The sequence below is a fragment of the Anoplophora glabripennis genome, unplaced genomic scaffold (assembly GCF_000390285.2).
Source record: "Anoplophora glabripennis isolate ALB-LARVAE unplaced genomic scaffold, Agla_2.0 scaffold440, whole genome shotgun sequence".
In the NCBI taxonomy this organism is placed as follows: domain Eukaryota; kingdom Metazoa; phylum Arthropoda; class Insecta; order Coleoptera; family Cerambycidae; genus Anoplophora; species Anoplophora glabripennis.
This window is the reverse complement of record NW_019416629.1, coordinates 240,054-266,322: the sequence shown is the minus strand read 5'-3', so window position 1 is coordinate 266,322 and position 26,269 is coordinate 240,054. Positions and strand designations below refer to the sequence as shown.

At 31.7% G+C, this 26,269-nt stretch overlaps 1 protein-coding gene across 1 annotated transcript in view; it reads left to right on the top strand.

Annotated features, from left to right (window-relative positions):
* LOC108909348 (activating transcription factor of chaperone) overlaps window positions 1–26,269 on the top strand; it is a 77,667-nt gene that overhangs the window by 21,135 nt on the left and 30,263 nt on the right. The window contains exon 2 of the mRNA XM_018713663.1: window positions 8,193–8,519. Coding sequence (XP_018569179.1) covers window positions 8,300–8,519 — 220 coding nt within the window. The 5' untranslated portion in view covers window positions 8,193–8,299. The remainder of the gene's footprint in view (window positions 1–8,192; window positions 8,520–26,269) is intronic.

Below are 26,269 nucleotides of genomic sequence, written 5' to 3'. Positions count from 1 at the left end.
ACTAACATTTTCGCCCGTGCGGAACGAATCTGGATTAAGCTCGATTGCCTCCCGTATGGGACTCCAGTGTTATGAAGGATCTTCCGAAATCTCAACTATAGCTGGATTGCCTCCCGTATGGGACTCCAGTACCTTACCTAAAATTATTATTATTATTGTTATTGTTGTTATTATTGTTGTTGTTATTATTATTATTCTAACCTCTTCAGTTTTACTTGGAAGTGTGTATGTCTAATTTGAGTGAGATGACATTTAGTGAGAAATTAAATAAGTCCAGTTTTAATTATCATTAGCAAAGGTTCTTAATGTATGCCTTTGGTTAGCGGTTGTTTTGTATTTATATTTGGGTGGTAAGAGCAACGATCGTAGGTTTCTCTGCCATGCTCTTTCCCCACAGAAGCTCTAGGTGAGCCCGGCACTCTCCTTTTATGTTAAATGGTTGTTAATGTTTTTGTTGTTCTTTATATTTGTCACATGTTTAATTTGAAGACTGTTGTATGTAAATTATAAAGTTAGGTGTATTTACTCTGCTTTTGTTTTATAAAATTAAACCATACATCCCCTCTACAAAGTTAGTAGTCAGTGCCTTCTGCTCAATTAAAAAAATAGATACACACAACGTAGGTATTCCTTATGACGATCACACATTTTTGGCCACAACTACTTTTGTATTCTTTTTTTATCGAACCTGAGGTTGTTATACTACAATATATACATGTTTAAATAATAAGAAATCCTATGTCACCGTAATATTGTTGATAAAAGTACTGTAATGCTCACAATTTAATAAATACTAAGGTTATCTACCTTATATAGTTTATGTAAAAATAAACACATTTTCTATTTGTCACCTTAAGGAACCATGCCAAAAGAAGCTGATAATTTGATACAGGCAAAAAAAGATAAAAGCTAAATTCATAAACGCGTATATTTTATCTATGTTACTTTGAATATAAATTTTATAATGAAGTCGTTAGTATTTAAATTTTATATTTTTATAGTATGTCCATAAACTTGAAACATGCAGATAAGAATTACGGATACAATTCATCCAAATAATCTAAAATCAACAGATCGGTTCAATAGAATGATATAAAAAAAATATAAAAACAGTGGAGTATCTAACGATTGTGTACTTTTTTAATATATAAATTTAATACATTATCAGATTTATATTTACATACAATATTGTACAGTTATGTAATTTCTAAAATTAATTTTCTTCCTGTCTAATATCCACCACTGAGCGGCGAGGAAAACACTGAAATCACACCATATCCAATCAAAATACTCATATCTTGTTTTTATTATAAGCCCTTATGGTGCAATAGCAATTTATATAATTACTTGATCTGATATAATTTTTTCAGTTTCTTAAATGATGACCAACAAAAAAGTATATTCATTTAAGAGGTACTCAGCAAGTACCACAATGAGCTGACACTGAAACTAAAAATGTAAGTGATTTTGTGATACCACTCGTTTTTCATCACATTTTGCAACTCGTTTGTTTTTTTATCATTTTGCGCCAGATAAATCATGTTGCCAGAACATTCAACTTAATATTTTAAACATATTACGGAATTCGGAAATTACGATGCAACAGGTAAGGAAAAATTCAAAATTTTCTGAAAAAATTGTTGAAACCATTTGAAACAAAATACGCAAATATCTCTTAAGATGTTTGACCTAAGCTAATGAATCTTGTCACACTTAATTACTTAATTAAATAAAGGTAAAACATTCACCGAATTTGTATAAAATTATATCAGCCAGTGAACTGTTAAACATTGCCACTAAGAGCCTCAGAATTTCAGAAGCACTGAGTATTTTGGGAATTTTGTAGATATATTTGATTGCTAATAGATCTTTTTTGTAGTGACGTCACATACGCTAAATAATAGGCAACCCCATAGTTCACATTGTCATAAAGAATTTCTCAATATTTTTACTGGATCGATTTTCGACCTTATGTACTTTGGACGTAGTGCCAGAAAAATGTCTTCTTTGGCATGGCCATAAACATCGTGATATTCTGGCAATATTAGAAATATTTAAGAAGTGACAAACTAAAAGAATTATCGAATTTACATATTTTAAGGTGGCCCCTAAGGCCGTTTTTGGCCTAATTTATTTTTGGCTGAAAAAATCTGAAAAAATTTTTTAGTACCTACTAGCAATACTGAATCGTTTCCACCCTAAACGGACCAACCCCCTCACCCTCATTTCCCCCTCCACTGAGACGACACACATTTACATTGAATAAAACGAAAAAGAAGAAATCAATAATTATACATAGGTACATGTTTGTGCATATTTGATTAGCCACTTTGAATTTCGTGATTCTGAATTCATAATTGTAGTCAGTGATCCAAGAAAGTTTCTATAAACAAATATTTGAGGATTATGAAGATCTTTTTAATTTTTTTGTCCGCCATATGGAATACGTAATTTTAAATTTCGTAATTCTGCCTTCAGATTCGCAAGAGAATAATATTGACATATATAGTAATAGGCAACGAATTCTAGTGGTTACAATTCGTTGGTAATAGGCATGATGACAGTAACCAAGAATCACTAAAATTATATAATTTATCTAATGAAATATGAATCGTGGATTATAAAAAACGTATTTATTTTATATTAAGAGGCAGATTGATAATATTTTTTGATAAAATAAAACTACAAAATACATCAAACCGCCATGATAGGCTGAACACCAATCGGAGCGAATTACGTCACATCTATGTAAATGTCATTTTGTGTCATTTGTACTTCGACAATATCCGCAGTATTTATCTTCGTTTAAATATGTTGGGTTTCCCAACTATCAGTTGCTTAGTTTTGTGTTACCAAAACCATAATTAGGAAACGTTAGGTACTTGAAAAGTTTCTAAAAAAATGAAAGAAAATAAAGCTCAACAACTGCGAGTTAATAAAATATCAAAAAGACTGTTTGTGATCAAAAGTATATCCATGTATAAATTGATGCTAAAATACGAAGAACAGTCCTGCGACACATTTTTGAAAAAACTTTTATTGATTGATGAAAATGACATGAACGTTGAAGAAGAGACGAGACCAACATCAAAACTTTGGCATAAGTTAAGATATGGCAGAGTGACGGCCTCACGAACATTTGAATTTAGTCGGTGCAAAACCAATGATGCAATTCTGATCACGTTAATAATGGGAGGAACAATCTCAGATACATCGGCCATGAAACGCGATATATTGTTGGAGGATGAAGTGAGGAAAACTGTAAGTACCAGTTTGGGGAAATAATTTAAAAAATGTGGTATAATGCTTTGCAAAAACTATCCCACGATAGCAGAATCTGTGAAGACAGTATTATTGAAATTAAATGTACCACGAATATGAAGACTTAAAAATTATGTGGAAAAAGGAAAACCAACCCAGAAGTTTTATGTGCAGATGGCAGCTACAATAGTGGTCGTAGGTAAATGTATTTAACAGGGCTTCAAAAGGGCTATTTTGATGTAGCTAATTGCAACTACAGTACAAATAAAAAAGTAGAAATCATTATTGTTACATTTGATGACAACTATGTATCAGATTTTCTTAATATTTTAGTCTCTTTGTGAAAAGATAATATGTATTCATTATTATACCAAAGAAGGTAGGGTAAATAAATTGCATACCTATTCTATTATGGTAACTGTATTTTTATTTAACTAATAAATTGTGACACTATCAAGTGGTTCGACCTGTATTATTTATAATGTACTCATAAATAAGGTGCATAAGAGGCTAAATATGTTATGTTTTTTTGTGTGAGCTATTGATATTTCTCTAAATTTAGTTTCATCATTATCATAATAAAATTTCAATGCACAATTCGAATGCTAACAATATTTCCCAGCATATAGCGATAAGTTTTTGTAAGTATAAAAAGAATCTCGCAAAATAAAGACACAGGCGATCGCAGTGAGAAGTTGGCCGTTAATGTGAAACCTTATAAGATCTAAGGTAATAACAATTAACAATAATACATTATATTTAATAGATATTCACATCTAATTTTGATTTGAGTAATATGTTTATAACATTTTCATCTAGATCAAATAAAGCAAAACTGTATATATTGTAGGTTTTTAATTATACCGAGAAAAGAAACAAAAACAAATTACTATCACTGCTTTTGCTTTGGCGAAGATTTAGTAGCCAGACACCACCAGCCACACTAAAGATGTTGATCATATTTGCCTCTGTAATGCAGAACCTAAAGAGTAAATGGAACTAATTCTGAAGCCACACCAGAAAACAGCCATTTTTCATATAAATGTACTACTGACGATGTCCTTGTAAGGTACCAATTCCCTGTGAATGAGTGAGTACATTTTCCTCTTTTATCTCTTGGGTTTCACCCAGATTATACTGAGCAACATCACTGTCTTCTCCAGCAAAGGATCACCTAGAATTTAAATCTTATAAGCCTTAAGAGCACGTGAAGAACGTTAATAAATTTACCTTCGTTTTTAGAATATTCTTGTCATTTTAGTCTGTAAGTTTGTCAATTTTTTTTTGCAAGTTTGCTCGTCCATATGTTAATACTTACCTGTAGTGGTACGTAAACCTTAAAATAGCAACTTTAACTATATATTTTTATATTTATACATATTTACATTTATAAACTATTTATACTACTATTATAAGCTATTTATGAAAATAACAAAATCAAAATTTATACTTAACGAAAAGGGCGGCCCTTTCAATTAATTTAATTTTCTAAACTTTTATATGTACTAGTTAATAAAACAAATTTCTATTGTATTATATAATCCCAACTAATTTTTACATTAAAATTATATTTAGAACTATTATAATTATTTTGCTTATCTTGCTCCCCTTCCTCGTCGATTCATTCGACTGGCGCCCATGGTTTACTAATTATAACACCTTAAATAATATAAATAGAGCAACAAAATATCCAACCCACGACCATTAATAACTAATAATAACCAATAATAAATAAAAAATAAATAAATAAAATTAACCTCAAACAACTGGGGAGGGCACAAAATCTTCGAACATAAAATATTAGCACCTTTATGTTTACTGTTGACAAACATAGATGTGACGTCGCGTAGACGCCATGACACCGGCGACCATTTTTGGATGAGTTTAGACTTAAAATTAAAATGTCAATATTTTTCTACTAAACCTTTTATTTTCTACAGAAGTAAGATATCTTTTGGAAATAGTAAATACCTCCGAACATCATAGAACAGTTTTTTAAAATCTGTCATCATACCTAATAAATTAAAATTATATCAATGATGCTGAGTATGCGTATTAAAGATAAATTCATGTAAGGGAAGTGGCCTCGCAACAGGATATAATTTAAGAAAAGTATAGTTATGGTTAAGAGTTCGTCTATAATAAACCTCTTGAAGAAAAAAACCTCGGTAAGCACACTGACACAGCACAACACCAAGAATAAAAATAAAATTACTTGGTAGAACCATTGTATAAGATTTACTTATACAATGGTAGAACTAGAAAATGCCACTAATGATGACGGGAGATAACAATATTAACAAGATCTCACCTGCGTCTGAGGCTATTGTTTCCGAGCACGCGTATTAGGAATAACACGGCTAATATTAAATCTTTACTTTATTTAAATTTAGGAATATTCTTTTATATCGTTTTTTGTTAAGTTTTAAGCACATTAGTGTATATATTTTACAAAACACGTGTTGGTTGTTCTTAAATAGATACTTCTAAATCCTTGTAAAAATAAATTAATTTCCATCACGCGCTAGGGCTGTCAGGTGTCCCGATTTAGGCGGGATTGCCCCGATTTTATTTGATTTGTCCCGCCTCGCTCTTAATCGGGACGCAAAAATCTCGACTGTCAGTTATGTCGCATAAAGGCGTATTTATACAGAGCGGACTGTTGGAATTTGCACTGGCAAGAGGAGAATTGCTAGTTTATTTAATTTTTAATTCCCGCGCCACATGGAGACAATTTGCGCCACCACTTACCGAAGCAGATGCAGTTTTGGAAACTATGATTAATTATTTAAATAAGTGTTTTAACATTGATGACACTAGATTAAAATCATTAGAAATCATGAGTCTGGAAAATGATTTTAATTTTGACAAAATTGTAGAAGTTGCCGAGAATTTTGAAATTGCAATAAATCAGGATTTGTTGTTTGAGGAATATTTAAAATTAAAATCTTTTTTGGCTGAACCCGATACCACTATTCAAAAATAATTTAATTTAAATCATTTTGTTATGACCAAAAGTGGGTGTATTTCTTTACAAATAATATATGCCCAAACCTGGGAAAGATTTGCAATTTTGTTTTCTCCTTGCCTCATTCTAACGCGTCTTTAGAACGCGTATTTAGCTTTATGAATAAAGTGTGGAGAAAGGAGAGAAACTCCCTGTTAAGGTGACCATATCCCTGACCGAGAAATAGTGAAATTTATGGCGTTCTTAGGTACCTACTGAAATCTTGAAAAGTAAAACGTGTAGAACAAAACTAAGCACAAAAATAAAATCCTTGATGTTCTTTAAATTTACTCAAATAAAATAATAACTAAAAAAAGCGTTCGTAAAACATGCGTTTGCTGTTATCCTGACCCCACATTTTAAGAATTATGTTTACGTACTTATAAATAAAAGTGAACAATTTTATATGTAGGACTAGCAAGTAAATGTTATAAGAATATTTACATGTGGAGTTATATATAAAAAAGTTGGTATTTTCGTAGATTTCAGTACCCAAAACCTTGATGGTTTGATCGTTCTTTGCACCTGTTTATTCGTTGTACTGCGGCACTGCGGAGTCTTCGAAAATACTCCGGTGGCATGACATAACATTCCTATTATTTGATAGCTTTAGATTATTCAGTTATTAAATGTTTGAAATTATTTGTCTTCGCGGAAAACACTATTTAAAGAATATGGCGCCCTTAATGAAAACCGTAGAAGCCGAACTAATGGTTAAGTTTAATTTTAAAATGACTTGCAATGAATTTTTCAATTATCAGAAAACCGAGACAGGAAAAAAAATTTTGCAACTGGCAAAATCTAATGAAAAATATTTGCAATAATTTGTTAAGTATGGACAATGTTAAACAATAAAGCAATATACTTTGTACATTAAGCTTTTAATTTAACTTCCCTTCGTGCTGACTCGAATATCCCGCTTTTTAGTGTTGGAAACCTGACAGCCCTATCACGCGCGCTCGCTATGGGACCGTTATGTGCACGGAAAGTGCCAGATAGTACAACGGCGACATAACCCCGTACGCTATAGGTTCCATAACGACTCGCACTTGTGATAGAAAATAGTATGTGCAAGTGCAATGCAACTCGTTCGGAAAAGTTGCCATAGCGCCACTTGAGCACTTTCAACTGCGCCCGCGTGACGCTATTGGCAACTTTTCCTCACTCGTTGCACAATGTACTATTGAAGTTGTTCATTTTTATAGTATCTGTGTAAATACTACACAAGGACCAGGTTCGGTCTGTATTGCGGGTTGCCTACATATGTGATGTCACACTAAAGGTAAATGTCCATTTATTCGTATCGGACGGACGCATCTAACAGTCGAATCGAACAAAAATAATTACATTATTTTAAATGGAGCAAAGTATATATGTTCGCATTTGTCTATGCGATTCGTACTATAGATGGGCCTACGATATTAAGCTCACAAAATTTTTGATAGGTCATCTGGAAGTATTGAAAAAGTTTTGCATTATCCTGCATTAAATCTTCAAATAGAGTATGAAATTCTCCATAAATTTTCTTCTTCATATTGATATTGTGAACTCAAAATCTTCGTTTTCTTCTTTTCTTCTCCTAATTTTCTTCTTCCTCAAAAACGCTTGCAATGGCGACTATCTCTTCATCTGAACTGTTAATTTTGACAACAGAAATAACACTGATTTCGCGAATACGTTAGGCAAATCCGAATGTAATGTGCGCTTATAAAAGAGTCTATCGTTTTTCTAAGAAAAAAGTTCTCTTCCATTTTAATCGACATCATTTTAATGTTATTTTTTGTTTACGAGGTTACATCCACTGTAATTGTAAAACTATTCCTCTCACAGACTCAATACCACAAGACCAAAAAATCATTGCGGTCTTGAGCTTACATTAAATTATTCAAATAAATGTATGTAATGTCGTTTTGTCTTGTTTCAGAGCCAACATGGCGCTTTTTTCGCTCGCCGTAGCACTTTCGGCACAACAGCAAACCAGCTTAATAAATCTTTCCTTAAGTTTACCTACCGTAAGCAGCACCCAAAACGATGAGTTCTGTGCTGCTTTGGAAGGAAGAGCCGGCGTCGCCTCTCAGCTATGATGAGGTCACGCTGCTCGACACCACGTTCTATCAAACAACACCCGAGGATCCTTACGACATAAAATTCGAATCGGATTTGACACCATGCGAATCAAAGGCAGAAGTTGCTTCTCAGATTCTCGAGAACCTGGAAAATCTGATGGATCTAGATGATCTCATCAAAGAAGGTAGGTAATCTTGTAACACATTATTTTTTGTACCTAAATTCATACAGCTACATAGTTCAATTAAATGGGCCTTTACATCGCAGTTTTGGTCAACTTACCTGAATTTTTTATATAAGTTAGTTTGAGGCATATAATAACAATAGTGACAGTAATTTTTTTTCAATCCCCTGCCAGGGGTAAAAAAAGATAAAATAAGGGGGTTTTTCAAGATAACTAAATAGGGGTAAGAGATAGAAAAAAGCTTCTAAAGGTTGTAGAGCATAAAATTCTGCATAAAAATGGTTTATAGGTTATTCGCATATAAAACCTAAACTAACAAAGCAATCTGAATGCTATAAAGAGACAATTTGTAGAGAATCGAAATACGAATAGAACGAGATAATTAGAAACGAAGAAAACCCGGAAAATCAGAAAATTTAGTTTTTTAAAAAATTCATTACTCCGCCATTTTTTAAGTTGTAGAGCTCACCCTGTGCACAAAAGTAGCGAATTATATGTACTTTGATGGTCTATGGTGTGCACAAAGCAGGCGCTGTAGGACCATTAGTTTTGGCACAAGTGCAAATTGAATCTTTTGCTGCACTATTTTGCAAAATTTCTGGATGCGTTGGAAGTGGTCCGATTTTAATTTTTCAGTGAGATTTTAAAAGTAGAAGTTTAATACTACAAAACGTATATTCTAATTTTCCGATAAAATGATGCGAAATAGGTGAAAAATTCCTTCAAACATGCTCAAAAACGGCCAAGCGCGCGTACGCAATCGAGGGAAGGTCGGGAGATGAGGGCAGTGGATAAATAGGTATACAATTTTGAATATTGTTAGTATAGTTTAATATTATTGTAAGTGGTAATACATAATAAATACCAATACAAGGAATCGCAATGCTGTGAAACCTGTGGACATTCCTTGATTTGTCCCTGCATTTTTTGACATTTATGCGAAATCTTGACATCAACGTGAATTTGAAAGTTTTACAAAATGTATTTTTCTGTTCCAAAGAATACATATTTAGGTGTCCTTGTATACCGTTAAGGAAATTTTATTTAATTTTGTAAGTTTATGAACGAATTTACAATAAAAAGTTGTTTTTCTCGGAAATGTTTTTCATAATATTCAAACGAAAGATTTTGCAATAATATTTACCTATTGGCAGATGTAGATGCTTCTGCTATATCGGAGTCTTTTGTAGACTCCATAATACTAGTATTATTTATTATGTATCACCAGTAATATTAAACTATAATATAACTAACAATATTCAAAATTTTATACCTATTATGTATCCACTGCCCCTCATCTCCCGATCTTCACCATTCCTATTACTCGACCGCGTACGTGCGCTAGACCGTTTTTGAGCATGTTTGGAGGAATTTTTTACCTATTTCGCATCGTTTATCGGAAAATTAGAATATACGTTTTGCAGTATTATACTTCTACTTTTAAAATCCTGCTGAAAAATTAAAATCGCATCACCTCCAACGCATCCAGAAATTCAAATTGCAATTGTGCGAAAAATAATAGTCCGACAGCGCCTGCTTTGTGCACACTTAAAGTACTATTCACTATTTTTGTACACAGGGCCAGCTCTATAACTTAAAAAATGAATGAGTAATGAATTTAAAAAAAAACGTTAAATTTTCCGATTTTTCCGGGTTTTCTTCGTTTCTAATTATCCGATCGGATCGATCGACCTCTCGTTTTATTCATATTTCGATTCTCTACAAATTGTCTCTATAGTATTCAGATTGCTTCTTTAGTTTAGGTTTTATAAGCAAAAAACTAAAAAAATGCTTAGGAAACATATAAGCATATATCTATAGTCTGTCTTCTATGTATATGATGGCACAGTCGGTTTGCTACTAGTATTTTTGTCGTAAACAAAACCTCTATTGATTGGTCTAAATTAATACATCATATAACGTCCTGCATTCAATATCATAAATAAATTAAAATATTTATTAGGTTTTGTTATTCATTAAAGTAATTCCATCATTTTGTCCAGTAGATGAAAAACGACTTAATGCTTAAAAAAGTTGATAATTTATAATATTGTCCAAGTATGCAGGTATATCACGAAATTTCGAATTTGTGAAAGCGGAATTTTATTTTGTCAGGAAATGTCTGCACGGCCTAAAATTGACAAAATCAGTGTTTATCTACACGTTTTCTTTAAAATATTTCTGCAACCAACTTACTCAGGCGTGTATATTGGGTTGCATATCACAAAAAATAATGACGATTATTAAATATTTATTAATATATTAATAGAATAAATACCTGGTAGTAAAATTAAATCTTCAGTTTGTTTATAAAATAGACACATTATATTTGGCAATATAATATCCAGTAGCGTAACGATAGTGGGAAATTAAATGGAAATTAAAGTTTTAATGAAATTATATGGTCATATTTGTTTTTTATATTTTGGCACCTAAGTACCTACCTTATGTTTTTAGTCATACGATATAAGAACATACATACGTTTTTCCTTTGCCATTTTATGTCTTATATGATTTAATTTTTAGAATAATTTGTTTATTTTAAACTGATCTAAGTATCTTTCCGCAAAAGTATTACATTTAAAAAAAGGAACTAGATTCAAGAACTGTTTAGAAGCTTACGAGTAGATACATAGGTTTGTAGCTCTGCATTTTTAATACATCCTATAACTCTTGTGATGAAACGTCATTATTGAATATACAGGGTGATTCAGGTTTAATCTGGATAACTTTAGGAATCGATAGAACAGGTTAAAATAATGTTCATTCATAATATAAACTTCGCATCGTTTCGGAGATAGAGGGCGTTGAAATAGATTTTTTTTCCCGCTTTTCCCTCATAACTTTTGAACCACTCATTCGATTTAGGTGAAATTCGGAACAAAAACACTCCTTATGATCTTACACAAGCTTCTTAAGTTTGAACCACCTACCCCTATCAGAAATGTATTTTGTGTGCTACTCCCCTCCTACATCATTTCAAAACTTCAAAAAAATTAGTTAATTTCAATAAAACAGCTGTACACCACTTTTGTCTCATTAATTTTGAAACTTTTTCATCTTTTGTTTTTTTTTTTCGATATTTGGCCTTGTTTCTGAGATATTCAATGTACCCTGACAGTGCAGCGCCCCAGCCGGGTAAATTTCATGTAACATTATAGCAACCCATGAAAAACAAAACTCACAATGGTTTGTATAAACTGACATTTGTGAAAATCATCGTTAAAAGTATTAATTTTAAAAGTATTTTTAGTGCTAAGAAAAGGGAAAACAATTCCTACTTCAACTCCCTCTACCTCCGAAATTTAGGAAATAAGTTTATATCATGAATGAACATTATTTTAACCTGTTCTATCAATTCCTCAAATTATCCAGATTAAACCTGAATCATCCTGTATATATCCCGTACTACTTAAAAAAATATATTGCAATGTACATGTTAAGTAAAGCGGCTTCCTACAACGCGAGATTCGACCAGCAAATCGTCAAGACGGTGCAGAATAGTGAAAGCTTGTTCTCTCGGGAAGTCATGCAAGCACGGAAAAATCTATTTCCGGACGTGTAATACTAATGAACGATATTTTTTATTATACTTTGAAAACGGAAACATAAAGACAAAATATAACAAAAAGAGACATATGAAAGAAACTTGGAACATTTTTATTTTCATAACAGTTATAGGAATAAAAAACACGTAGAGCTGCATATTTACGATAAAGTGTAGGGCTCAAATGTACATCCTTCATTGGTAATGGTGAAACTTCTTCATGTAAGAGTTATAGGTATATGTTAAAATATCAGATAGCATACAGACTTTCTTAAATTTTGTTTACTTTGCTGTATCGTAACGCTATATATTCGGTATTTTTATTCAGCGCATGGAATCAAATTGGAAAAATTTTTTCTGTGCGCTAGCCCGAAAACGCCCATATACAGGGTGTTTCAGAAAGACCTCTCACCTCAGGGGGTGATAGTATAACAAAAAAATAACAATTTTTTGTCTTATGAACTATATGTCTATCTCCTCGTTTTCGAGATACAGCGACAAAATAAAAAATTTTAAATAGAATTTTTACGAAAACCAAACGGTGCGAAATATTTTTATGAAATTTGGTATTCCGGGGTTTTTAAGGACGCCAAATACGCTGTTCTAATTATTTTTTGTATATTTCATAGAGAGCGCTAGTCAGCGTTGCCAGATTTTTTTTCGGGCAAAGCGGGATTTTGAAACTTTTTAAATAAAAAAGCGGGATTCTTTCGTCCAAAAACGGGACATACTACGGGTTTGTATAATCGATGTCTAAAAAAAAAGGAAATATCTATTTAATAACAGACGACCTGGAGAAAATAATTGATGCCTAAACAAAAAACAAAACAAGAGCGGGATAAGCGGGACTGAGCGTGTCCCGCGAGGGACATTTAATTTTGGGTTAAAAATCGAGACGTCCCGCCAAAATCAGCGTCTGGCAACGCTTGGCGCTAGTTAAAGTTCTAATTTTTTTAAGGTTCGGTTTTTACCATTCGGGTTCCAATTTCTAATGTACAATTTTATTTTCTAAAAATAATGTACTCTTGTTAGAACTTCCTAATGTGGACGGTTTTCATGTTTTTAATTGAACTCTTATAATATTACGGTGTAGAAAATAAGTGACTTTTTTCAAAGTAGGCTTATGTCAAAACTTATTGATGGATGTCTCTAATATTTTAAACTCTAATTAACTTAAATTTTAGTGATTGTTAGTGACTGTAGTTAGTAATAACTAATTATACTGTAATACTGTAGGAAATCAATTGAAAGCCTTCTTTCTCGAAAACCGTCTACATTAGCAAGTTCTAACAAGAATACATTATTTTTGGAAAATAATTGTATATTAGAGATTGGAGCCCGAATGCTAAAAAAACTAACCTTAAAAAAATTAGAACTGAAAATGTAATAGAAATGTAGCATAACTAGCGCCCTCTATGAAATATCCAAAAAATAATTATACCAGCGTATTTGGCATCCTTAAAACCTCGAAATACCAAATTTCATAACAATATTTCGCGCCGTTTGGAAATTTTCGTAAAAATCCTATTTAAAAAATTTTATTTTGTCGCTCTATATCTCGAAAACAAGAGGAGATAGACATATAGTTCATAAGACGTCGTACTATCATCCCCTGAATTTACGGGAGGTCTTTCTGAAACACCCTGTATAAAAAGTATATTTCTTTAACACCATAAAAATATATACACCTCAGTTTCTATCTATCTTGTTCTTTCCCTTTTTATGTAATGTACAAAAAAATATATGTTTATTGAACTTATTGTTTTATGAAAAATGAAAGGGTTTTATAATATAAATTTTTTTTATTCAAGACAAACTTTTCTTGTTTCACTTATGGTAGGTGTGCCAGGTAGGTGTGTGTCAAGTAGATATAGAAATAGATTAATTAATTATTATTGTCTTTAAAATAGAGAACATGTATCACTGAACTTATTGCAAATATGGAACAATTTAAATAGGCAAGGTCGACAGAAATAACCACGAATGAAAATAATTTGCGGTCACATCTTATGTAGAACAAATGGATATTGAGAAAGTCCTGATTCACCCTGAACGTTCGATGTTGATTGCCATAACCATGTGGTTTAGATTACTCAGTTTATTACTCTGAAAGTGAAATTTTTGCGTTATTTGACTATAAAAAATATGTCAATGCATTTTAACTGTGCCTGCCCATACATTTCATATAAATGTAACTACTGTATTAGAAACAACTATGCAAATATGTTTTCTATATAAGCAATAGTCATTGGTAAGTTATGCTTAATTACGTAAATGAATATTCGCCATTGTCTTTGTTTACACACATATCAGCTACCGAATACATTAAAAAAAACACGGAAAGTTTTTTCTTTTGTACATGTAGTTCTCCTTTATTTGGAACCGTCCAGCATTTCTGTCACATACTGTACATTGTTTTGTGTTTCTCAGTATCGAGGATGTCCATTTTTTTTATTTATTGTTGCGTTCATGGAAATTTAAATGTTTTATCAATTCCTTATCCAAACATTGACCTTTTGACTTGTTTTAACAAAATAAATATAAGTAGTTTATTCAGAAATATATTTTTTTATTATTGGATTGATTAGGAGTCTAGAGATAAATAAGGGACCGTAAAACACTTGTATATGTTATAACAAACACTGAAATGACCTTAAGCAGATAAAGGAAGTAACCTATCAATTTTATTAACATGTAATGGCTGATGTTAATAATAATTAATGGAAAATTGGAACAATTTTCTCTAGAGTTCAATTAAGTAAATAATATTTTTCTCCAACCGTCACAAAACTGACATATTGTGACTGTCAGAAGTCTCTAAGGTTGGAGAACAAATGGTATATTAGCAACAAAAGTTTTCACTTTTAATCCTAAGAGCTAAAGTTCACATTTTTAATCCTTAGATTAAAAGTGTTGATCAAGTTTTAATTTATAAAAGTTTATTCAACAACATTTACAATAATTTTTGTTTATCCACATTGATATTAAATACACAGTTTGAACAAACATTAAAATTAAATAAACTACTGAAACTTTCCACTATCGTCATTCTTGGGGCAATTCTCAAAGCAGTCCAACATGTTTTCATTAATAGTAATATTATTTTCAGATGTTTTGAAATCAGAAATGATGTGCTTGATTTATCATTACCACTATCAACTTTCAGTATTCTTTTCGCAATATTTTCCTTATTCAAAAGTGAGTCTTCAATGTAGCCTCCCGCCACAGTGCTCAATCTCCATCCTCCGTGTCTTTTAAGCATAGAAAATATAGTACTAACGTAGAATGAAATCTAACATTTGAATAATGAAACTGTCATGGCGGCGTCACATGTTAGTTAGCTTCCAAAATAAAAGATGGCGTAGAGAATGCTAACCCTGTCATTTTGGGTTGGTTGGTAATGCAGTTTGGACTTTGCACGTATTTGAAGTTTGGCTTTCGTTATCTTTGGCACAGAATATAATTCTGTCTTTGGTTTCTTAGGTTATCCTCTGAAAATTGTAAATTATAGTATTGCAAGAATTGTGTTTATAATTATTTAGTGCTTAAGAGTTTTCTATTTGTTATTATATTATACTGGGAATACGATGTGTAAGTTTTAAGTTATATAGTTTTATTAAAAACCAAACCTATATCTTTACCAACATTATGTGGAACACTCATACTCATGTTACCTGTATTAATCGATTAGAAACAGTCCACATAAAATGTGCATGTTTGAAATTACATATTATTTAAGTTAAATATAGATAAAAATAATTATGTGTATGATGATAAACTCCAACTAATATTTTATAAAACCTTTGATACTTAGATGCTTACAAAATTTTTAATGGTGGTGAATTGGTTTCTTTATTCAGTTTGAGACATAGAAAATATACTGTTAATATTAAGGTTTGAAAGTTCCAAACTATATGAACTATTGAATTTAACCCAATATTGTACAAATATTCGGTTAGGTGTATACCTATCTCCGTGAGATTATTATAACAGTTCATGCATAATTTTTATATTTTTACAGCTTACTTACCAACTTATCAAGTTTATGAAGCAAATGAATTAAATCGTTGTCGTTTTTACCTACAATTAAATACATAACAAGAAATTGTTTTAATAGTACATGCATAACAACATTCTGTATAAATCAATTAGGATTTCTTGTAGATACAAAATAAACTTAAAATTATTAAAAAATGTTTTATTTCCTTATCGAAACCATTTACTAAGTATATCTTGGCAAATGTCAAAATTTGAAAAATACTATTATATAATAAAATAATAAATAAGAAATTGTCTGTATTTATTTGTGGCATTATAAATGTTATAATTTGGATATTTTGCTATAGTTTGAAGAAAAAAAAACTGGAAAAATAAACCCTTGTACCGATAGCGACAGTCAAGTGTCAATACTGAAAACTTTTGCCTAATAGTGAGATGCCAGAGACATACATCTACATGTATATACATGTATAAGTCTGGTTACGCACTGGAAAAACAAATACACATCACAATAACACTATGACGTTTCTGAAACCTCTAGTTTCGTTATCAAAGCAGAAGTGAATTAGAAAAATACTGAATATTAGTTTTTCGCTACTTTTTCTGTTTAACTAAATAATCTGTTCTCAAAAGTATTGACACGACTATTCCTATTTGTATAAGGGTTTACTTTTAAAATAATATAATATAGAGGATATAAGTGAGAAGTCGTTTCCATACGATAGATGGCGCTGTAATCAGTTCACAAAGTATAAAGTGTTGCCTACTCATTAGGAGCTAAGTAGTAGTAAGCTTCCAAAACGTTACGTGGCGCTGTTTCGCGGTTTAGTGACAATATTAGGGACATTTCATTCTACGTTAGTACTATATTTTCTATGCTTTTAAGACAAGTGGGGTCGCCACCGCCGTCAACTAAAGGGGTAGCAGACGTTCGTCGTAATGCGTGTCAACTGTACCCTTTCCCGTTGTCCAGCTTCAAAAATTTTGCCATTTCTTGGGTGGCAAAAATAACCTGTATCTCCGCCAATGGAGTATCTAAATTTTAGAAAAAGGCCTCAGATTTTGAACAATGTTTACATAAATACATGTACCCAATTTCAAATTATTTCGCTTATTGTTCTTTTCATATATATTGTAGAAATACAAAACTCTTTTATATTGCCGATAACGACAAAAACGGGGTCGTAAATACTTGTCTGCCTAGCAGAACAGGGTCGTATTTAGGCAAAGTTTACAGAATATAATATATAAGTCTCCCTTCAAACAGTTCACAACAGACACGACTACACAATGGCTATAAATTGAAAACAATTGCAGTGAATTATAAAAGTTATCCAATAAAAAACTTGTAATAACACAAAAATCACTACTCATAACACTTCTCTAAGAAATAAGAATGACAGCATTGCAGCACCAACTCCTGCCCTGTACCGCGCAAACTGAACTATCAGAAATTTAAAGCAATAAGTTCACCGTATCTAATTGTTGGTTGTCTCTGTCTTACATTAGGAATTTGAGAACAACGTACGTCTTAGAGAGATGTCCAGAAAATTTTGTTGCCAGCCTAGCTGTGTTGCCAAATGTTTCGGCGAGTTAGTATTGTACTAAAAATGAACAACATAAATATCAAGAATGAAGTGAATAATGCAATTATTCTTTAAATAAATGTATGCAAATTCAGCCTATTCTTATATTTTCAGAACATAACTTATATTTTAAACGTAAATATCTGAATAAATTAATTTCATTCAAATTATCAATTATTCATTTAGGGAATATTTTTACATATCGGCAACACAGGGCTCACGTCCGGCGATTCAAGATCCAGCCCACTTAGGATAAAGCGGAGCAACCTTTAAATTGAATACCTGACAAGATATGTAATTATTGATTAATATCACTTTATTTGTCATTAATTTTGTATTCAATTTATCTAGATGAGTGTACCTGATAAGAGCATTATGATTTGTGAAATAAATTAGCTGTTATAACATTTATTTTCTACGGACATTTAAAAATTGTCTATTCTCCCCCTATCACACTTACCGGCAGGCTTTGACATTTTTTTGTCTACTATATGTATGAAAAGAACTATACCTACTAATTTTTAAGTTAAAAAAAAATAAAAATATTTTTTGAAATTTAATGCCCTGTTTCTTTTTAACGAAGCGTCCTAGATAAAAACTTTATAGAAAAGACTCCTTAATATTCACCAAAGAATACGTGGTTTCATTTTTGGTAACCATTTGTGAATCACCCTGTATGTATAAGTATGACAAAAAGTGTAATTTTTATCTAGAGCAATAGTCAACCACGGTTTTTATTTAAAAAAAAGAAAATAATTGTTCCTTAATCAGAAAATCGTTACGGCTTTTTAAAAAATTCTACGCAAAAAATCTGTGAAATCAACTTTTCGAAGAAAAGTCCAACTACAAACCGCAATAAAGGCATTCAAAATATCAAAATTTTGATTTATCTCAGACACATTATTCAGCACTAACATTTATTGGATTGGTTCTTCATTTTACACACGTATCCATAAAAAAAATTAGAGGCTAAACGATTGTACGCCGGCGATTTTTGTGATCTAGATTTTCTCTTGACCAACATATGATGCAACGGTACGCCTTATTTCTTCAGACCATTTTGACTTGTCAAATTAAAAGGTTAGATGTATAGTAAATGGTTTGGCAAGTCCTTGGACAAGGCCACTTCCTATGTAAATTTGTCACTTGTGCGAAAACTGTTGATATATTTGAAAGATACCTGCACGTGACATAAATGAAGTGATACTCGATAATAATTATACGTTTTGGAAATTGACAATATTAGTGAAAGGTTTGTATATGTTAGGTAAATTTTGCGTAGGTATTATGTAAAAGTTCTACATGCAATAGAATACGACGTTACAGAATTTTGGATTATTATCTCATTTATGAAACGTGGATTTAATGTTTTGATGTATCTTAATAATCGTTTGAACAATTTACAAAAAAGATCAGTTTATGCACGATTTGACGTGTGGAAATTGAAAATAAAAGAAAACAAGTCTTAAAAGAAATAATTGAAGTTGAAAAGATCGTTGGAATATTCAGAATAACTTCTAATACTAATGAGGAGCGTTACTGCAAAATACCGTTTATAAACTTTACGGGAAGCAGTATTATTCGATTAGACACTGTAAAATTAAAAATGTTTCAATGAATTATTAGGTATAAATAATACGCTTGATAGGTATGTACTAAAAATTGGCCTACCAGTTTAGGCGCGAATCACAAATATGTTGTGGGTTTGTTGAATTTGACTTCAAAGTTGTTTTAGTTTTGCTCATACGTGCCACGGAACAGAAATAATGTAAGAAAGTAAAAGGGATTTGTTGGCACACTATTGTAGGACCTTGAGAAATAATCATTCGCTAATAATTAAATATTGTATGTGATAGCATTCAATCGTGGATATCCGAATCTATACTTAACTAAAAAACGATAAATGGTGGATTTGTTGCACTTGACATCTTGACAATAACGCTCCTCAAGTGGATTTATTAATTAAAAGGTTGAAATCGATTGAATTTTGTGATATAAAAGATAGTCTGTACCTCAGAGGTAAACTGTATTAAGTGCCAAAAATGAAATTTTACAGGAGAGAGATTTAAAGATTTAAATTTTGCTTATCATTCTATAACTTCGAACTCTTACTTCTCCTTGATAAAAAAATTAGTATGATGTGAAGTTATACGTCTATTTTAATATTATTTATTGTAATTTAAAGAATAATTTTCTATTCGTATTTTTTTTTTTCGAAAAAATGGAGTTATAACTATTTGGCACAAACATGATTTAGGGATTTTATATTATAATATTTACTAATTGTGCGATAATACACGATGAATGTGGATATAATACTAAAGTAAACCAACATGATTTTGATATGTGTGGAGTTAATACTCCGAAGTCAAACTAATAGAATATTAACTCCACATACACCTCTGTTTGGCTCGGACCAAATTGATGTAACATTAATAAGATTCACAATTGATAAAACCCCAAAGAAAAAAAATCGATTTTCTATTTTTTTTTACATTTTTGCCTCTAATTTTTTTTGAGTAAAGATAGGTATAGGCAATAGAAAAATAAGTAGAATAAAATTTCCTTCAAAACAAGAGGTTGTAAAGTATTTTTGGATGAAAATTGACATATATATGGCCGCTCAAACTTAGCCAATTTTTCGATGTTCGTCGCGTTTACCCTTATACGTATTAATTCTCATTTTTTTTTTTTACAAAAAAGGAAGGAAATAAGACGTTCAAGGATTTTCATCACATGACTTGTTCGAAGGATCATTAAAAATGAAAAAACCGCGGGGTGCTATTAAATTAGAGGGTTGAAATTGAAGATAAGGGTGAAAATGCACTTTTGCAGTTTTTTAAATATAGCACGAAAACGAAGCAAAATTTCGGTATAGTTCATAGGAAAAATTTTGTAGAGAATTTAATTTTTCATCGAAATGGCTTATTTAAAAAATTGTAAAGGGAAAATTTTATGCAAAAAATCGTTAATATACAATTTTAAAGAAAGCAAAAAATAAGATTTTTTTATTTTCTTTACTTTTTTAATAAAATAATTTCGTAAAACCTTAAGAATTTAAATACAATAAAGTTTATTAATAATGTATATACAGTGTGTTCACGGATTGAGTAGCGTCGAGAGAAGAAGTACCATTATTTATTATTTTACACAACATTTTTATAAAACAAATCTGTTTTTAACCTCAAATAATGTCTTAATACAAAGTTTAAAATAAAAATTTCAATTTTTGAGGTGGGAAGTAGCTATTCATAAGAGTAAAAGTCAGAATTGAAATTTTGATTTTAAAATTTGCATTAGGACATTATTTGAGGTTATAAACAGATTTGTTTTATAATAATGTGTAAAATAATAAATAATGGTACATCTCTCTTCAGTATTTTCGTGTTTTTTTAATTTATGAGCACCCTGTATATCTAATCTAAGATGTTTGTATGACACTCATTTTTTCGAGGAGCAGAACTTTTTATAAAGAGTGACATTTTTCGATAAAGTCAAAAACAAAAGTTTCTCCTCTTGTCAACTCCATCCGTGGACACACTGTATATATACATTATTTAAACTTTATTGTACTTAAATTCTCAAGATTTTACTAAATTATTTTATTAAAAAAGTAAAAAAAATAAAATCTTGAAATGACTGAACGATTCATGCAATAAAATTGCTTGAACGTCATATTTTCTTTTGAATATATTCAATAGCCTAATAGGAAAACCTGTAACTGAAATCTAATCGACACATATTTCAGTGGCATGTGGTCATTGGGATTTGACACTTAATTTCATATTACGAATAGATTGCGTTAGTAGCACATTTGCGTCAACTTACGAGTCGCGATATGTCGTTATTTCCTGTGGTTACCCGCTAAAGGCGCTAAATATTCAGTATATTTCTTAATTATACATTGAATTTGAATTTTTTCAATATAAGGTTTGTTCTGGTTCTGTTAGTTAACCATTCCATTCATAAAAACATCTAAACGAAACATAATGACAATATACGAGTAGTTGAGTAAATTATTCTGGACTATCTATAGTACCATCCGCTGTGATAATCAAAACAAGCCTATAAATTTATAATATACTAAATTTTGCAAGATACTGATCTAAAAATTTTTAGATAATAGCATGTTTCTGGTTTCAAAGATATAATTTTGAAAACTGCCAGTGCGAACAAAACATTTGGCACTATTATGTTTTTTGACATGACAAATAAGAATTTTTAACTAATTTTGGCGTTGCATGTATAGAGCGTCAGTTATGCCCTATTCCTTTGATAAATAGGGGCATTTTTTTTTGTCTTTAGAATTGTTTGTTTGTTTATTGAAAATATGAAAGAACGTCCTTCGTTTCATAAAGAAGTTACTCTTGTTCGTTTTCGATATCTACCTTGGTTATCGAGATATTTGCATGTGTACCTACAAATTTCAATGCATTTCGTTTTTAAGCAACTTATAATCACGTGCAGTTTCTAATCAATTTAATGGGAGGGCATAATTGGATCATTTAATAGGACCTGTTGAATTACCACCTAGACCTAGACTAAGTGGCCAGAGATATTTACAGTTTCTCCAAGAACAACTACCCAATCTATTAGAAGATCGTCCCTTTCAAACACGCATTAATATGTGGTTTATCCAGATCACCAGATTTAAATCCTTTGGATTATTACTTCTGGGGTGATCTGAAAAGACGTGTTTACGCAACTCCTGTGGCAAGTGAAGATGAACTGCGGCAAACGATTTTCCACCATAGCCAGGAAATAAAAAATAGCATTCAAATGATTTGGAGAGTACAGCCATCACTAATTAGACGTGCTCGTGAATGTATTAAGCAAGCATTTTGTACATTTTTTATAGTAATTAGTAATTTTTAGTCCTAAGTAGATATTTTTTCAATTTCCAATTTCTTCTGTTTTGTTTATTTTCTCTTTAAGTGGTTTATGTTTTGCTTTCCCTTTAAGTTGTTTGTTTAGAAAACTGTAAATAATTTGGTTCATACACTAGTTGTCAAGTCGCATTAGTTTAATTTAAGGATTAAAAGTTGCTTAAAAACGAAATGCATTGAAATTTGCATATGCAAATATCTCGATACCAACAATGTCCGTAATTCTAAAGGCAAAAAATAAATTTTCTCCTATTTATCAAAGGAATAGGGCATAACTGATGCCCTATCCCTATATATTTCAAAATTATTGAGAAATTTCAAAATAAAATTCAAACATTGAACGCCCTGTATTCTTGAAACCAGCTGCATTTGCAGAAGGCATATTTGGCCACCAGCTTTGAGATTTTCCAACCTTTCGCAGACACCCTATATATTGCAAAAAGTATATTAATTAATACGTCGGCTAACGATAATTACCCAAATAACCTATTATAGATCTTTAATGAAGCATCTTTGAACGAAACTTTTCCATTTATACCTGTAGTTTGTGTTTGATGATTATTTCTCGGACTAGATGTGCAAATGTCGAAACAAAAACTCATTCGGCAAGAGCGATATAGAGGGAGAGCGAGATGTTCAGTGCACATGTATGAGCGAGTCCAACTCACCCGCAAACTTATTCCTTTTGACGGTACAAATGTTTGTCGCCAGTCATCACCACACCAATGTATTAGACAAAGAGTGGGTTGTCTAAGAACTAACAGTAACCTCTTTCCAACACATTAAGCTTATACGAAAAACTTTTGGTGATCTATGTTAATATTAGAGATAGACACAAGTTTTGCTTGTATCTCCGAAATGTACCAGTCTTACAAAAATGTAAGAATTGGTTTTAAATCGCAAGAATAAAACTTGAGAGCTCATACCATTTTCTTCTCATTGTCAGTAAAAGTGTAAAATATTTAGTTTGTTTTTGTTCCTTGTATTACAAATAGCAATCTAAGCAAGGCATCGCCACAAGTCTAACAAATATGCAATACGTAGTGTGCAAGTCATGCTAGGCTAGGTTTTGAGGATTGATGTTTTGATATCCTGGGTCGAACAATCGAACAAAACGGTTTGTAATTATGTTGTAAGCGGTTGGTACTGATAACCCAAGTTGTCATAGCGGTTCTATAAAAATTAAAATTCTCGTCTAAATGCGTCACAATATGCGGTCGCCAGTCGGTTAGTAAAAACGTAATAATTGCACTCAGCTATAATTTATTAATGAAGAAATGCATGAATGACAATGAACAACAAATTTGGTGCACTGTACATTTGTCCAAATTCTTCCTGAAGCGACTTTTTGGATTAATATACGGGGTATCTCACGGTGACCGTCCAATTTTGAAAATTTGGGATACCGAGTTTTCGGGTAAGTATCCCAAATTTTTAAAATTCAAATCGAAGGAGTCTCTGAAATAATTCTAATGGGCCGTCACCGTGAGACACCCTGTATGCTTTAATGCTCAGTGTAAAAAGTCGTAAGCGTGGTGTGGAGTCACGTCATAGCATCATTGGCGGAATGTGTTCCCGATTTAAAACAAGTGTCCGTTTTGGACTGGATCCGAGATGCATGTTGTGAAAAATAAAAGCCAAGGTGGCGCAAGAGGCGCAAACTGAATCAGTTTACGTTTCTTAAGTGATCAACATGTTACAAAATACATGCTGAAATACTCTGCATAATGTGTTATTCACGTGCCATTGTGTTTATGAATGAAATTGTTTCTGATAAATAAAGATTACACTTTTTTGATAGCAAGTGATGATGAGTTCTTCGCATCTTTATCAATCCTTTGATAAAGTAACTTTTAAAGTCTACTTTAAAAGTAGATATTTAGTGCGTAGGACTAAAGTTGATATAGAAGGAAGTAACTTTTTTTATATTAATGATTTGAGGGGAGAACCACATTAGGAGGTTCAAAAAATCGTATTTTTTATTGCATAAATTGTTAGTATTTCAAGAATACGCTGCCAAAATTTCGAAACAAAATTCCTATTCGTTGGGATTTTATGAGCCTAAAATTTTCGGAAATTTTCAAACACGTTTTCCTCAAAACGACATTTTTTTTATTCACGAGAACTAGCTCAAAAAGTTATCAACCGTTTTTCATGAACATTGAAAGTGTGTTTCTTTATGAAATTATAAGGAACATGAATCAACAGTTGGGCCAATATCATAATTCAAAATAAGTGAAAAAAAATTGTGAAAATCGATACATTTTTCTCAAACGTGTCAAAACTTTAATTTTCACATTTTTTACCCGCAATGAGGTTCATATTCTTAAAAAAAAAACAACCATTTTGCTTTCAGATCAAAATTGCCAGACATTACCCGTGAACAATCATCTTGGACAATGACCTTTGGTAGACAACCCATAACTTCGGCATTTTCAAAATATTGATTGAAAATAATGTCAAAGTTTGATCAAATTCTAATAAATTTGTCCCACTCAAAAAAATTCATGAGAAACACCTGAAAATCGGCCTCCTAATGTGATTTCCTCCCTGACGACATGAAATTAATTCTACGAGTAGGTATAGTCTTTCCGAAGGCGTTGAACATGTATAAAAACACCCAGCAATAAAATTTAATGAGTTTCATAGGAGTTCCTAAAAATAATTTATATATAATGCGTAGAAAATTTCTATTATATGTTCATTTGACCAACAACATATTTTATTTATTTATGTCCTCAAGACAATTTTATTATATTGTGGTCTCGTATTTCGTTTTGTTTCGTTTCAAAAGGTCTCCGAAATGCCATGTAAAGCTGCGTTCTCATTGCGTCGACCCTGTCGATCAACAAGTTAAAAAATTTGCCACTTCCACACTGAGGAGAAAAATCGTTGTAAATCAGTCGACAGCAAAATGTACGAAGACGGCGACACTATACCACAAATTTCTCTTGCATCTATATGCTTCAATAAATGCCAACACTTTTATCTTTTTCCCATTCCATTTTGCCGGTTTTTCTGTGCTGTTGATCAAATGGCACATGCGTAGCCCCCGACAGTGAATGCTATGGCACACGCAATAGACTCGGAACCTCCGATATTTGCCGATGTATCGCAATGTTGAATGTCGAACGCCAGAACGCGTCCACACTATATTCAACAAGTCGACCGTCTTTGATTTTACCGACAATCGATGGAAACCCGATCGACAAGTCGATCGACAATTTCTGTCTATCGATCAAGTCGATTGGGGTGTCCACACTTAGTGACATTCTCGATCGACCGAATCGATCGACAATGTCGACGCAGTGAGGACACGTCTTAATAATATTAGTAAACATAATATCCCTCTTATTTCTCCCTTTCGCAATTGTATTATGAGTGATTAATAGAAGGTGCCTATATAATAAATTAAAATTACCTGAATCACACCAAATTCCGCACTGCTGCACTGCACTGTTAGGAAATTTGTCAATCACTTATCAGCAACAGATTTATTGCCCAATCGCCCAGTGCAGCTGTGTTATACGCCGTAAGGGGGTGAAACTAGGGCCAAAAATAGTAAAAAAAAGTTCCTATAAACATTGGTCCTCCAGAGCAGCGATACTGAGATATGGCCCTCTAAAGGGGTCTCATCATTTCGATATTTTTTCGAATAACTTTCTTTCTGATTAACATAATGGAATGAAAATTGTAGGTAATAATCATACCATAAGGGTCTTTAACTACCAT